The sequence below is a fragment of the Neomonachus schauinslandi genome, chromosome 12 (assembly GCF_002201575.2).
Source record: "Neomonachus schauinslandi chromosome 12, ASM220157v2, whole genome shotgun sequence".
Lineage (NCBI taxonomy): Eukaryota > Metazoa > Chordata > Mammalia > Carnivora > Phocidae > Neomonachus > Neomonachus schauinslandi.
The window spans coordinates 97,858,527-97,874,009 of NC_058414.1; the positions used below are offsets into that span (position 1 = coordinate 97,858,527).

The following is a 15,483-nucleotide window of genomic DNA, read 5'->3' on the forward strand; positions in this document are numbered from 1 at the left end:
AGGTAAATTGGAAACCCTTCTGTCTACTAATGTCCCGCCAGAGGGAAAAGATACAGAAGCAGTCACTCCACGACTTCACCTCCCAGCCCTCATCTTTCTCCATTGAGACTTCCTGAGACTTCCACGGTCCGGTTCTTAGAAGTGATTGCATGTGGACAAACTCAACATGTTGAAGAAGAGACGCTGCCTGTATTTAAGCCAGAGAACTCCAGCACTGGGGGCCTGTGCCTGGGGGCAAGGGCCACTGTGCGCAGCAGCATTAGCTGGAAGAGTGCACATCTCATACTGAAGGAAGAGGACAATCTCGCCTGCTTGATCTTCCAGATTAGTGCTATCAAATTCTCTAAACGGCTCTATAGTAGCTACAGCACCTCCAGATTTTCTCTTTGCTCCAGCCCAGCCCAGCACTTACTGTAAGGTTTTACTTTCCTTCTTCTCTAGGATATTTGCCCGGCAAGGAAGATTCTCACGGGTAGCGAGGGCTTCGTACCTACAGTCTAGAATTACACCAGTTAAAGATGTCTCATATTCTATTGGTACCTTGGCACGGAGTGCTGTCATCAGATCAGAATGGTCAGCTGAAATTGGGAAATTTCATGGAGGGGAAAAGATTCGGTGGTGCTTTGATGAAGACAGGATGGAGGAGAAAATGGGAGATTTTTCAGAGCAAGAGTCACTTCTTTAGAAAGCGGATCCACCAGGCACTGTAGGGGGCTTCAAGCAGCCAGGACACTGCCAGATGCGGGGGGACAGGGAACAGTAAGGGAACTGTAAGGGAACTGCCTGCAGGGCACACCGAGCAGAGCTCTGAAAGGCAGCTTTCTGCTGCAGTTTGTACCTTCTCTGTTTGCCCTGCTAAATAGCCCCCTGTGATTCTCTAAGAGAATTTGTGGATAGATAGTAGTAGATAAAATAAAACTAGGTTTCATCAAGCTGAAAATATGCTTTTAAGTTTTCATTGTGGAGACTATAAAGCCTTGTGGTATTGTTTTTAATATCCTCTAGAAGTGGATGACATAGAACTAATTAACTGTCCCAGTGACCATTCAGGGTCTTCTCTCCGCGAGAACATGTATTTAAGCAGACTGTCACAGATGTAGCACATTTTCATCAAGAGGTCCCCATGCACTTGTCCTTGGGTCTCTCTCAACTTGTAAGTGGGGAAAGTAGACCAAGGGTCTCTTGATTTCTTCAAGTCCTGAGGAGCAGGTAGCCTCTTTCCCTTCCTCCTCCCCCCCGTTAGTCATGCAAACAATAAGAAACCCTTCAGCGTAATGAAACTTGATCTTGAGTACAAACAGTGTAGTGATTGCATTTAATTCAATTGATAATCTAGTTGTTTTAATACAATGTGCCTTACTTTGATAATTTAGCTTCTAGTCAACTTTGAATATGGTTTATCAGTCCTAATCTTGTCCCAGTGGTTACACCCACTGAATATAATTAACAGAAATCTTCATATTTTGAGGTTACAGAAGTTCTTAAACTCATGGCCCTGGATAATTAAATTATTTCTCTTCTAACCACTTCTTATTCTTGTCTTTTGAAAATCTTTCCATTTTTATCACCTTTAACTGCTTTTCCCCAGAGCCAATTAACAGGTAAATAATGATTTGTAAAGCAAAGTATAGCACTTCATTAGCATAGCACTGGAATAAGGCAATTCTTTGTTCAATGCAAATTGAACCATCTTCTTGCTGAATACAAAATATATGCCAAATTAATAATTTTAGTTACAGTGTTTTGTTACAATAATTTATTTTAGTTACAGTGATTTGATTTAACCAAAATGTGCCAATGCTAATAACAAAGGGTACAATTTGCTTTCTCCCTAGCATATGTGTTTCTCACTGGCATTCTTCTGTTCATGGCAGATGGAGAAACAGCTAAGTTAAACATTTTGTACTGTGCTTAACTTATTTTCCTTGGAAGGAGAACAAAATAGCTTCGATCTGGCGTCACCTTCACTGGGAACAGTAGCCATATAAGGTTATATGTGACTTGAGTCAAAGGTGAGGGATGGGGGAAGAACTGGGAAATTGGGCCACTCTTACCTGCTCACTAGCATGTCACCTCCTTGCACTGAAAAGAGGAAATGTCAGTGTGGATCATCCCTCTGGATCCCACCCTTGTATCTAATAAGAGTCCCTCCCTACAAGAACTGAGGGTCCTGCCAAGTAAGATTAGCTCAGAGCCTAGATCCCACACAGAGCTTAGGCCTCCTGCTAGAACACCTACTGCCCAAACAACATGACAAAGAAACTTCCTCTCTGGGGGCTTCTCCATACTCTGCAGGTGCTGTTAGGTATCAGTGGGCTCTCTCGTCCATTTCCCCTGCCACACATTTCTCAGAGTCTCATGTTAAAGGAGCGGCTGATAATTAGCTTTCTCCTTTTACTGATGTTGCTCTGATTTTTATAAAGAATACTGAACCACATTCAACTTCTCTCATTCATGCAATTTACCATCACTGTCTATAACGAAAATATAACAGTGTTAGGTTGTTTCTGTTGGTTGCTGGAAGAAATAATTTGCAATTGAGCTGAGGTTTTAGATATAGACTCTTCCAGGGGCTATTTGAATGACAAGTAGGACAAGGGAGTTTCCTGCTAGACAGTCAATTAACCCCAGCTCCACAGATGTCTGGTTTGTTTCATCTCCTCTACTGGATGTGTTGGTATCTCCTAGTTCCCAAAACAATGATAGTAACCAAAATTTCCTTTGAGGGAAAGAACTTAGCATTAGGTCACCTTGAAGAGATTCAGTGTGATAAATAGATGTGATAACCAATCTAGGTCATGTTTCTGCATTTTTGGGGTCAAGTTGTGGTCTGGAAGGCCCCAAGGGCATTTGCAAGGTCAGCATGGTACCGTCCACCTTTGCCCTCTTCCTATAACATGGCCTAGAGATGGAATCAACAGAGACCTTATTCAGGTTACTGGCCAGCTGACCTGGCTCAGATTTTACAGTTTCCATAAATGGAATTTTTCAAGCCTTGTTTTTTGAAAGTTTTGACTGCATCGAAAGAGAACAGTTTATTATTGGTCATGGTTCCAACACTAGGAAGCATCTCAATTTGGATGCTTTACTCTTTACCCTGATGGAAAGAGAAGGGAGAAGCAAGCAAGCAAACAAACAAACAAACAAAAACACCTTGAATTTATAAAGCAAACACAGCTCTCTTTATTCTGGGGACATGGCCAAGTAGACAAAAGATAAGGTTTCAGAGTAGACCCTTATCTCAAAGAGCTGGCCTCTTCCTCCCTTCAGAACAGGATACTGAAATCTCCCTTTCTACTGTTTACCTGATCAAGTCAAATATATTTTTTAAAATTCTTGTGCTATAAATGATCTTGCAAAGGGAAAAAAATAATAACTTTTCCAAATTAAGTCAACACAATCTAGAAATGTGTATGAAGTAGGAGACTATCTAACTCTTTTCCAAGTTCAGAGTGTTTGCTTATTTATTACATCAAGCCTGAACCTCCCAGGAGAGTTTCATGACTTTAAATTGCCCACCGTAAAAACAATCCCATTTATAGTCACACCAAAACGTATAATAAATATCTAGCAATAAAACTAACCAAGGAGGTGAAAGATTTATACTCTGAAAACTGTAAGACATTAATAAAAGAAATTGAAGACAACTCAAACAAGGAAAGGTATACCATGCTCATGGATTAGAAGAATAAAGTTCGTACTACCCAAAGCAATCTACAGATTCAATGCAATCTCTATCAAAAAACCAGTAGCATTTCTCACACAACTAAAACAAATAATCCTAAAATTTGTGTGGAACCACAAAAGACCCTAAATAGTCAAAGCCATCTTGAGAAAGGACAAAACTGGAGGCATCACAATCCCAAATTTTAAGATACATTACAAAGCTGTAGTAATCAAAACAGCAATGATACTGCTGCGCGTGTGTGCGCACACACACACACCAAAGACACATAGATCAATGGAACAGGATAGAGAGCTCAGAAATAAACCCACTCTTATATGGTCAATTAATCTACCACAAAGAAGGCAAGAATATACAATGGGGAAAAGACAGTCTCTTCAATAAAAGTTGTTGAGAAAACTGGACAGCTACATGCAAAAGAATGAAACTGGGCTATCTTCTTACACCATACATAAAAATAAACTCAAAATGAATTAAAGACCTAAATGTAAGACATGAACCCTTAAAACTAGTAATATCAAAACTAGTAAAAAATCAACCTTAGTGACATGTTTATGGATATGTCTCTTCAGGCAAGGGAAAAAAAAGCAAAAATAAACTATGGGGACTACACTAAGATAAAAAGCTTTTGCACAGCAAAGGAAACCATCAACAAAATGAAAAGGCAATCTACTGACTGGGAGAAGATTTTTTCAAATGATATATCCAATAAGGGGTTAATATCCAAAATATGTAAAGAACTTATACAACTGAACACCCAAAAAGCCCCAAATAATCTGATTAAAAATGGGCAGAGGATGTGAATAAGACATTTTTCGGGAGAAGACATCCAGATGGCCAACAAACACATGAGAAGAAGCTCAACATCACTCATCATCAGCAAAATGCAAATCAAAACCACAAGGAAATATCACCTCATGCCGGTCAAATGGCTATTATCAAAAAGACAAAAATAACAAATATTGGCAAAGATGTAGAGAAAAGAAAACCCTCATATACTGTTTGTGGAAATGTAAATCAGTATAACTGTGGAAAACAGTATGGAGGTTCCTTAAAAAATTAGAAATAGAAATACCATATGATCCAGTAATTCCACTGTGGAGTATTTACACAAGGAAAACAAAAACACTAAATTGAAAAGCTATATGCAGCCCTATGTTTATTGCAACATTATTTATAATAGCTAAGATATGGAAGCAACCCAAGTGTCCATTGACTGATGAATGGATAAAGAAGATGGGGTGTGTGTGTAATAGAATATTACTCAGCCATAAAAAAATAATGAGATCTTGTCATTTACATCAACATGGATAGAGGATCTTATGCTAAATGAAATAAGTCAGAGAAAGACAAATACCGTAAGATTTCACTTATGTGTGGAATCTGAAAAACAAAACAAACAAACAAACAAAAAGCCAGAGTCATAAATACAAAGAACAGACTGGTGGTTGCCAGAGGGGAAGAGGGTGGGAGATGGGTGAAACAGGTGAAGGGGATTTAGAGGTACAAACTTCCAGTTATAAAATAAGTAAGTCACAATGATGAAAAGTACAGCAGAGGAAATACAGTTAATAATATTGTAGTAATGTTGCATGGTGACAGATGGGCGCTGCACTTACCATGATGAGCACTGAGTAATGTATAGAATTGTCGAATCGCTATGTTGTACACCTGAAACTAATATAACATCGTATGCCAACTATACTTCAATAATAAAAATAAATAAATAATCTACCTTAAAAAAAAACTATCGGCGTATCTCAGACAATACTGCAGCAGTCTTCATGCAACTCCAGTATGGCTCTTGCCTCATTTTTATTTCTGAACACTTGCACAGACCCTGGGACAAGTGTCTACCTAGCGTCCCAAAAGGGTGGGTGAGTTCTTAGAATGGAATTCTAGCCTTACATGTGAAGATTTTATCATGTTTGACATGCAGTGGAAACTCAAGTGATGTTTGATGATTGGATGAATGAGTGAATACCTGAGTGAATATTAGGCCAAATAATAGGGGCACATGTGTGGTATAAGAGCATCGTACAATGTCTTAGGAGATACAGTGTCGAACTCCTGGTTTGGGAACAAATCTGCAATGTGATTGAGAGAATCCCTTCAGCTTTCTAGACCTCAGTTTCCTTACCTGTAAAATAAGGAGATCAGACTATGACACAATGAAGGTCGTTTGGCTCTGATAGTCTATGATCCCCCTGGCTACCACTTCTCAGAAAAGCACAGCTAGTCATGAGCTTAGTGGTAATTCACAGGATCAGTGCACTGTCTATATGCCTTCATCATGGATGTCCCCAACTGGCCAGCCTCTCTACTGAGTGGACACCTAAGTTACTGACGCTTGAATGTTGAAACTTCTTTCAGGAAAAGAGGTGCCTATCCTGGTGAGAGAACTTGCGCTTACCATTCCCTGTTGTATTTTTTATTAAATATCCCTGTGATTGAAATACATTTACCTGTAAGAGGGTAAAGTGATGTTCAGCCTACCAGGGCGCAATGCTGCCTCTGGGGACAGGGGTGTACGGATGTCAGCGCGGTCAAGCCTCGTCTCCCTCACTGTGTCTTTCCCCTTTCTCCTAGATGGAAGCCCTTACACCTGGTGGGTCGGCAAAGCCAACGAGAAGCACTACTACTGGGGCGGCTCGGGGCCCGGAATTCAGAAGTGCGCCTGCGGCATCGAGCGGAACTGCACGGACCCCAAGTACTACTGTAACTGTGACGCGGATTACAAGCAGTGGTGAGTGCAAGCTCCCCTCCCAGGGTGCCTTTAGGTCAGACTAATTCGGTAGAAGAGAACATTTGAAAATTACTGAAATAATAAGAGAATGGGTGAGTGGTGTTTGGGAGCTAACCCCAGTGACAAATGTCAGGAACGCACTGAAAAATACAAAAGCAGAGAGAGGTCAGTGTTACGAGGCTGTGCACTCAGAAATAAACGGACACATAATTGATGTGTTCCTGTTTTATTCCAAGAGAAGAATAATGAGCCATGGAGCAGAAGGTGACTTACACTCTGAAATGTGCTTTGTAACAGTAGAGGGAATGGCCGTGGGCAGGGAGCCCACGCGCAGGGATGGGGGAGCGCCCGTGGTAAACAGTCTCCTTCCAGGACGCTTCCACTTTCTGCCATGTTTGCTTTGAGTAGCTGCACAAGAAAAAAGGAGAGGGGAGGGAAGGGACAGGAAAAAGTCGTTCTTTGCTCTATCTTCAGCAACAGGGCTCGCAGATCTCCTTTTCCTTCCTGCCCGGAACTGTTTAGAACTCCGATACAGATCAGTTCAAGAAAGATCTGTTTCGGCTTTCTTTCATCCCTCTGCTGGCTTTTGTTCTGCTTCCCAGTGAATGACTGGGTCTGTGTCAGTAAGAGATAAAGATAAAATCAGCTGTCATTCAGCGTGAAAAAGAGAGTCCCCAGAAGTCTCGGTGGAAGACTATAAACCTAAGTAGGGCTCTCCCCAGGAGCACCCATCCTGCACTTGCTTCTCACAATGTCAGAAACGTGGAGGGGCCCCTCCGTGCTCCCCTCCTTAGGTCTGCCTCTGTTTCACACTATTTAGAAGGACAGTTGACAAGTTCATTCTACCAGTTAACTGAAAACTAATTCTGAATATAAAGTTCTATGATTTCCAGGTCGGGTGTCTACCTCTTTTCCAAAAGCCATTTTTCTTTTAGTAAATGAAATGAATTACCAAGCCTGTATATTTCAATGTTTTGGAATCGTGCATAAATGTGCGTGCGTGTGGAAATAGCTACCATTATTCTTTAATTGCGATTTAGTATAAAGAGAAAATCATGATATTCTGTTTTTAATTTTCTTTGTTCAAAAGATGTCTCTACACACATATTCACACACTCCACCAAGATTGGAAATCAGGAGAATGGAAGCCAAAGGCAGGAATCTGAAGTTAACTTTTCATTCATTCATTCAGTCACTCATTAACTCAACAGGTACTGATTGAATCTTATGTGCCAACGGCTCTTCTGGGTACGAAGGAAAAAACAGTGAATGACAAGAACAAGAATCCCTGCCTTGATTTATGTTCTTGTTGTCACTTTTTACTGGCTGCATGTCCTTAAGCAAGTTCCATAGACTCAGATTCATTTGTCTCGTCAACGTTGGACTCCCAGTCCCTTCGAAAAGCTGACTTTGAGTGCATTCTCTCCAAGTAGGAGACAAGGGAGCACTGTCCCAGATGGCTCATTGTCTAGCAATGCAGAATGTTGGTCCTACCACAGAGGACAGTTGAGTATTCAGGGAAAGGAAAACTAGTGCATGCATCTAAGTGAAATTCATTTTTGTCAGACATCGTGGTCAGTGCTAGGGATAAACAGAACATGCACTTTGTCCTGAGAGAACTCAAAAACTAGTTGGAGGACAAAACCCCCAGAAATAGCATGATACAAGCAGTGCTCTGGTGAAGGCATTCCAGGATACAACAAAACCAGCAGAAGAAGATTTAAGTCTAACTGCGGGAGTAGAGGGAAGGTTGAGTAAGGTCCTCACAGGAAAAATGTTGCTCGGAAGAGAAGAGTTTCCTGGGCGCACTCTCATCTTGGAGAAGCAGGATACGGCTCGGGCAGTTTGGGGAGGCATCTGTGCAGTAGATTCGGAATGCGATGCAGAGAAGAGAGGAACCACAGTAACGCTCAGTGTGTGGCAACACTGGAGCTTCCATTCTTTTCCGAGGGTGGTGGGAGTTTGGATTTATCAGCCATGAGCCCGGGGAGGAGGCGTGATGGAGGAGGCAGGAGAGGAGGAGGAGGATGTCAGAACAGTCCTTGAAAGGCATCAAAGGCTTAAGGTGAATGAAGGCATCCACAAAGAAGGAGGAAAATGTATGAGATGTTTGGGAAGTGATATCATCAGGGCTTGAGAGTTAGGCCTATATGAGAAGAAAGGGAGGAGTCTGGGTAGGCTCCCCCTTGGGCACCTGGAAATGGAGGGGAAGCGAAGCCGTGCATCAGGCCAAGGAATAAAGCTCTGAGCAAGCAGATGATGAGTTCAGCTTTGAAAGTATTAGGTTGGAGGTGCCAGCATAACATCATGTCTAAATCCAGAGGGGCCCCATGAAGGGGATTACTGACAAGAAATAGAGATTTCAGAGAACTGTATTTGCATCTGCAATCACTTCCGAGAACATACCTGAATTCAGATCACAGATGAGAAGACTCGTCACAGACAGACCTATTCAGTGGCACTCACAGACACGCCAGTCTGGCAAGACGTGATAGGATCATAACTGTTCACAATTTCTCAGGGCCCCCGACACAGCTGGTGTGTAGTGTCCTTCCGGCTGAGTAGCAGCTAAGATACCCTCACCGCTCGCCCTCCTTGCTCAGCTTCTGTCAAGTTTGTCTAATGTCCCCTAATAGAGGCACTATGTTTTGAGCAAACTTAAAAATGTAATGAGTATGTTTACAATAAATAGCTATTAAGATGATCTTCCCTATTTAGCACAAGAAAGAGAGCTTTCGGTGATGTCTTGCTGGTCTTTGAATTCACCAGCCCCTGGCAAAGAACCTGCTCTGTGGATGCTTTAAAAATGGCCTAGATTTGCCACTTTCAAGAAGGCTTTTAACCACTCTGAAATTTGGACTTGTTGTCTGTATAATAAAAATAAATCTTGATTGGCAGGCTTGTGTGAGAGTAAATGGAATATAGATTATGAAAACATTCTGTAAGTTGTATAGTAAGGGATACATAGCTCTTTGCAATTCCTTTTTTTTTAAGATTTTATTTATTTATTTGACAGAGAGAGACGCAGCGAGAGAGGGAACACAAGCAGGGGGAGTGGGAGAGGGAGAAGCAGGCTTCCCGCCGAGCAGGGAGCCCGATGCGGGGCTCGATCTCAGGACCCGGGATCATGACCTGAGCCGAAGGCAGACGCTTAACAACTGAGCCACCCAGGTGCCCCGCTCTTTGCAATTCTTAATTATATAATTTTCAGTGCAAGTCTTCATGATTCCAAATGAATCCTTAGAAATGAAAACAGACTGTGGAAAGTGAGTCCCTTCATGCTCTGGACCAGCCGCAGACCTCAAGTCAAAGTCTACAACAGCACGAGGCAGGGTTATGGATGGTCTTTATTAGAGAGGCTTACATCAGGTATCATCAAAAGAGAAGGCGTAGGTCCCCCAACCCCATCCACCTTCAGGGAGAGATGCTGGAGCCAGGCTGTTGTACTGAACACAGCAAGGGTCTAGTTCCAAGGAACCCCTTGCTCCTCTGGCTTCCCGTAGGGCAAGAGAGCAACTTTGTTGGTGGAGGCAAGTCAGACTCTTAGGGCACCAGGTGGGCTGCGCGAAGGGACCAGCTGTTTACAGGCATTGTCTGAGGCCCTCTTTTCACCCAGAACAGGGAGAAGCCACAGCCCCTGTAGGAAGCTGGCTTTGGGTGCAACCTCCTTGACTAGAAGGGGGAGTGCTTCCCAGCTGGTTCATTGGCCAGGCAACCCAGAGTGTGTGCTCCCAGGATCATGGGGATCCAGATCTTTTTGTCCTGCCACAGAGGAGAGCTAAGAGATTCAGGAAAAGGAAAACCTCGTGTATAAATCCAAGTGAAATCCACACATGTGAAACCGCACTTGCTGTGATGTGTGGAAGTCCAAATAAAGGTTCTACTGAAGCTCATGCCTTTTCAGGCTCCGTGTCCAGCTAAGAAAGTTACTCTTTCCAGTAATCTTAACTCAATCACTGTGAATCATTTGATTAAAATGGACTGAGGCTGAAGCTCTCTCATGCCCTTTCCTGTGTCTGTGTGACCTAAGTCAGCACATCTGGCTTCTCTAAGTTCTCATATCAACAAAACGTAGACAGATAGCCCTTCCCAGTTCATGCAAAGATTCAGTAAAGTGCAGTCGTAAATGAATGTTTAAAATTACAGTCAGCATATTATTTTTACTATTGGAATGTTGAATGGAACCCTAGCAAAAATTGTTAACAATTTCTTAAATTACAGTTGCATAAATGGGGGCCCAGGAAAATGTAAATTACTTTCCACAAATTATATTAGAAATGAGGAGCAGAGAGAAGACCTAGACCCAGGTTTCCAAACTTCCAGTCCAGTGTTTTTCTATAACATCACGATCAAGGAAGACTATTGACATTGTTTCTATCTTTTTATTGATTTAAGAATTACTGTTTAACTAGCCATCTCTAAGTTTTGAAGTTTAAACAAATAGACAACATGTTTTATGTTCTTAAAAAAAAAAAACCTCTGAAACTTAGATTAAGCATTTATTCTTATTTACTGGAGTAAAATGCACAAAAATGGGGCTGGGATCATCGAGACTGTAGCTCAGGGTGCAAGCAGGCCTCACAGCAAAGCAGCAATGGCCTGTGAGAACTATAACCATCTCAGTGATTGCCTGATTATCTATGCTGTGAGAAGTTTTGCACAGTTATTTCTGTGATTGAATGTAATTTAACATTTATGATTTACTATTCGCAGCAATAGTAAATATTCCCACCTACCATGCCAGAATCCTAATTAAGTGAGCCCTGGTCTCAGCTAAGTGCCCACCACTGGGTAATTCCTGGTCTCTTGCAGCCTGACTCAATGAGCTATATCATCACATCTGAAATTAGCAGTTCCAAAAATGGAATTACCAGGGAAGGCGTGCCAGTCATTGCTTGAGTACCCTTCTCTCGTTGTACTTGTAGAATTTCTGGGTGATTGTGTCCTGGCCGAGATGAGCACATGCAGAGGGGGTATTAAGCCAGATGAAAAGCCATCAGCACAATCTATGTGTTACAATTAGAGAGCAGTTCCCACCTCAGTCTCAGGAAGGCCAGGCACATGCCTACTTGTATGCCCCATTTCACTCACCCTGAATGGAACTGGCTTGTCTGTAGGTCTTTCCTTCCTGGGCCAGAAATAATCCACAACCAACTTTTTATAGGTAGCGGAGAACCTCTTTAGTGTTTTAAAACCAGAAACGTCTGATTCAGTGAGCTTACCATTACCAAACAGCTGTGAAGTACTCGGAATATTTTGAAAAGTAATCATTACATATTTTTTCATGGTTTCTAAACAGTTTCACCTCATCTTTTTAAATAATATTTTTTCCATGAAACATGTTTACTTTTACTCAAAGTGGAATATTTATGTGCATTCTCATTTGCCATGCTGTTCAAATCATAATAGTGAATATTTAGGGATGTTAATTATTGTTTCAAGGGCTTGAATGTATCATGTCATTTAAACATGACATCGATCCTACAATTAAGGTACTATTTTTTCCACCTCAGGAGAGGTTAAGTTTCTTCCCCAAGGTCACACAGTTAGTAAGTGGTAGAACTAAGATTCAAACCCAGGGCAGGCCAACTCCAAACTCATCCTTAGATATTACACAGCAAGGCATGTAAAAAAAAAAAAAAAAAGTTTTTTTAATATACACACTATATAGAGCATGGCAAGGAAGCCACCTTTTAATGGCAGTTTGGAAAGGGCTGTAAAATTTTAACACGTATTCTTTGAGCTTTTTTCTATATGGCATTGCCTTTCTTGAACAAATACAGACAAATGTAGATACTGTACTTTCCATTTTTTGTAGTAATCAAAACAAAAGAAACCCAAACAGAAATTTCCATTAATAGAATTTTAGATAATTATACTGATGTTAGGTTGTTGAAGGAAGGAAGGGAGTAGACACTCAAACCCTAGCATAGAAAAATGACCAAGGTAAAAATGTAAAAAGAACGTTGAAGAATAATATGTAGGATATGAGTCTGTTTTTTAAAAAAATGAGTAGAAAAAAAAACAAAACAAAAAAAACAAAAAAAAAAATAAAAAATAAAAAAATGAGTAGACATCCATAACCCTTATACATGTGTAGGCAAGTTCTGGAAACCGTACAAAATAAACCATTCATAATAGTTAACACAGTGGACGAAGGATATGGGGTCTTAGTCTTGTCTTTATCCCCTTCTATATCTTACTTACACTTTGAATGTTTTGGTGTGATCATAGTTAACCTGTTAAATTAAAATTTTAGAAGTAGCTTAAAAATCTAAAGTGATGGGTGCCTAGGTAGCTCAGTTGCTTAAGCGTCCGACTCTAGATTTTGGCTCAGGTCATAACCTCAGGGCCGTGAGATCGAGCCCCACGTCAGGCTCCACACTTGGTGGCAAGTCGGCTTGATGTTCTCTCCGTCTCCTTCTGTCCCTCCCCACCCCCTTCTCTCTCAAGTAAATAAATAGATCTTTTTTAAAAATCTAAAATGAAAAAGTAAGGGCCCCCACAGGCATCCTGTTACATAACAACAAATACTAGTCTCCTAAGAAAGCAGACAGAATAGGTTTTAATAACAGAACATAAGCATCTCCATTCTTGATTCTGCTAACCCCAATATTGGAATGAGTTTCTAGGAAGACTGGAGGATGTCTCTCTCCCATTTAGCAGAGTGACATAGAATATCCAGGCCATTAGCCTTTGAACCACATGCAGAATACTGTGTTTTATCACATGGATCTGAATTCTGTAAAACTCATGCTGGTGCTTTTAATCCTTCTGGGATCCTGCTTGGGACAACACTCCCTTCATATCTCAATACTCGGGGGTCTGATTCTTGCCTATTAGAGGGTGTGATCCTATGAGTAGTATGGGTATCAGCCATGAGTGACACTCTTCTGAGTGCTAAACTGACCAAAACAATAGCCAATATTCAAATAAATGTGTGAGCATGTGTGTGTAAAATGAAATATTAAAATGGATAGTTATCAATACATTTTCTTTTTAGAGACATAAATGGAGCTGACCTTTTAATCTAACAAAGGTCATCTTCATTAAGCTAAGCTTTGTTTAAAAAAACAAAGAATAGGGACGCCTCGGGGCGCCTGGGTGGCTCAGTTGTTAAGCGTCTGCCTTCGGCTCAGGTCATGATCCCGGGGTCCTGGGATCGAGCCCCGCATCGGGCTCCCTGCTCGGCGGGAAGCCTGCTTCTCCCTCTCCCGCTCCCCCTGCTTGTGTTCCTGCTCTCGCTCTCTCTCTCTCTGTCAAATTAATAAATAAAATCTTAAAAAAAAAAAACAAAGAAGAGGGACGCCTCAGTAGGTTAAGCATCTGCCTTCCACTCAGGTCATGATCTCAGGGTCCTGGGATCGAGCCCCGCATCGGGCTCCCAGCTCCGCGGGAAGCCTGCTTCTCCCTCTCCCACTCCCCCTGCTTGTGTTCTCTCTCTCACTGTGTCTCTCTCTGTCAAATAAATAAATAAAATCTTTAAAACACACACACACACAAAGAAGAAAGAAAAAGGAAACTATTTTAAACCGGTTTAGCCCCAGATTTCAGCGTGTCTCAGCATCCGTGTGGTGCCAGAGGCGATTCCAGGCAGGTCCCACGGCCCCCTGTACTTTAGTCTTTCTACTTCCTCGGTGAAGTCTGCTGGTCAAATTGCCCACACCGTGAAGTTGCATCTAAATAGGATATTCCTTGAAAGTCTAGCAGCGGCACCCGTTTAGAAGTGTAACTACTTTTCAATATGTGGGTCAGGGTTCAGAGCCGAAGGCAAGGGCTTCTGCTCTTTCATTAGGAATTCACCCTGGGATGTGAAATAGAAGTATCAGCAAGGCTCCTGGACGTGGGTGCTGGAGAGCTCAAGATGCAAAGCATCCGTGTGGTTGAAAGACCTCTTGGCTAATGGGGGTAAGGAAATGTCTCTCCTCGTTTCCAGAGGAAGCATAAAAATGATATATTATATTCTGTCTCAGGGATATTTTGGTGCCAGCTTGCTTGGCACGGCATAGAATCTTCTGTTACCTCGCGAATTGTATCATGACAGAAAGGTAATTGGGCACCAGAGAAGATGTCAGTGGAGTGTCAATATAGTTTGACCACGGCCCCTAAATAATATTGATGACAGGAAAGGAAGAGGGATTAATCAGCTGTGAACCTGTCAGATGTTCAGAGCGTGCCGCAGGTCCCCCAGATAAATACAACCCACCACCAGAATGCTAAATGGACTCCAACGGAAGGGATTATTTAGCCATCTTGAGAAAAACAGAACTATGATGCAAGAGAGCTTTCTGAGAAAACACAGCTCATTCTCCATCCCCTCTCCCCAACATGCTTTAAAAAGAGAGAAGTCTATTGTATGTTCTGGGGGGGAAAAATTGCATTCTCCCTAAGAATCGATCATGAAAAAAAGGATCACATCGAGAGCCATGTCATGCAGTTTACAGCAAAGTGCTGAGCCAGCAGGTTTGAAGCACGTCATAACTGGGCCGTGGGCATGCCCCACGTGACACAGCCCATTTGTCTGTTGGTTTCCTCTGTGTCCCTCTGAAAGATCAAGCCCATTCCACATGAAGCGCACCGTCACACTGTCCTTACCGTGCCAGCCACCTCTCCTGGGCCTTTCACAGTTACCTGACCCTCTTTCACTATAGCTTCTCTCTCACTACAGCTCACCTCTAAACCTGAGCTCTGAACACTATTGTGGCAACCTTCCAAAATAACTCCTGAGCGTGATGCTCCCCCATCCTACAACTTGGTAACTGATTATCACTGTCTGGCTTCATAGAAATTAGAATCACCTAGGAAACATTCAGAATGACTGATCATCAGGCCCTGCCTCAGAGTAATTAAATCAGAATCTCTGAGAATCGGGTCTGACCATCCTGGATTCTGCAGACTCCCAAGATTTCAAGTGTGTAGCCAGGGTTGAGAGCCACTGATTTCCAGCTAAGTTGAGCTGCACATAATAAAAAAATAAATAAGCCTTAAGCAAGATGAAACCTTATTTCTCTTTTTGGGGGGGAAAGAAGCCCATGCTCCTTCCAACAATCTG

The 15,483-nt window shown here is 42.0% G+C and overlaps 1 protein-coding gene across 1 annotated transcript in view; it reads left to right on the forward strand.

Annotated features, from left to right (window-relative positions):
* CNTNAP2 (contactin associated protein 2) overlaps window positions 1–15,483 on the forward strand; it is a 1,342,199-nt gene that overhangs the window by 931,387 nt on the left and 395,329 nt on the right. Inside the window, exon 14 of the mRNA XM_044920022.1 lies at window positions 6,275–6,431. Within this exon, the coding sequence (XP_044775957.1) occupies window positions 6,275–6,431 (157 nt within the window). The remainder of the gene's footprint in view (window positions 1–6,274; window positions 6,432–15,483) is intronic.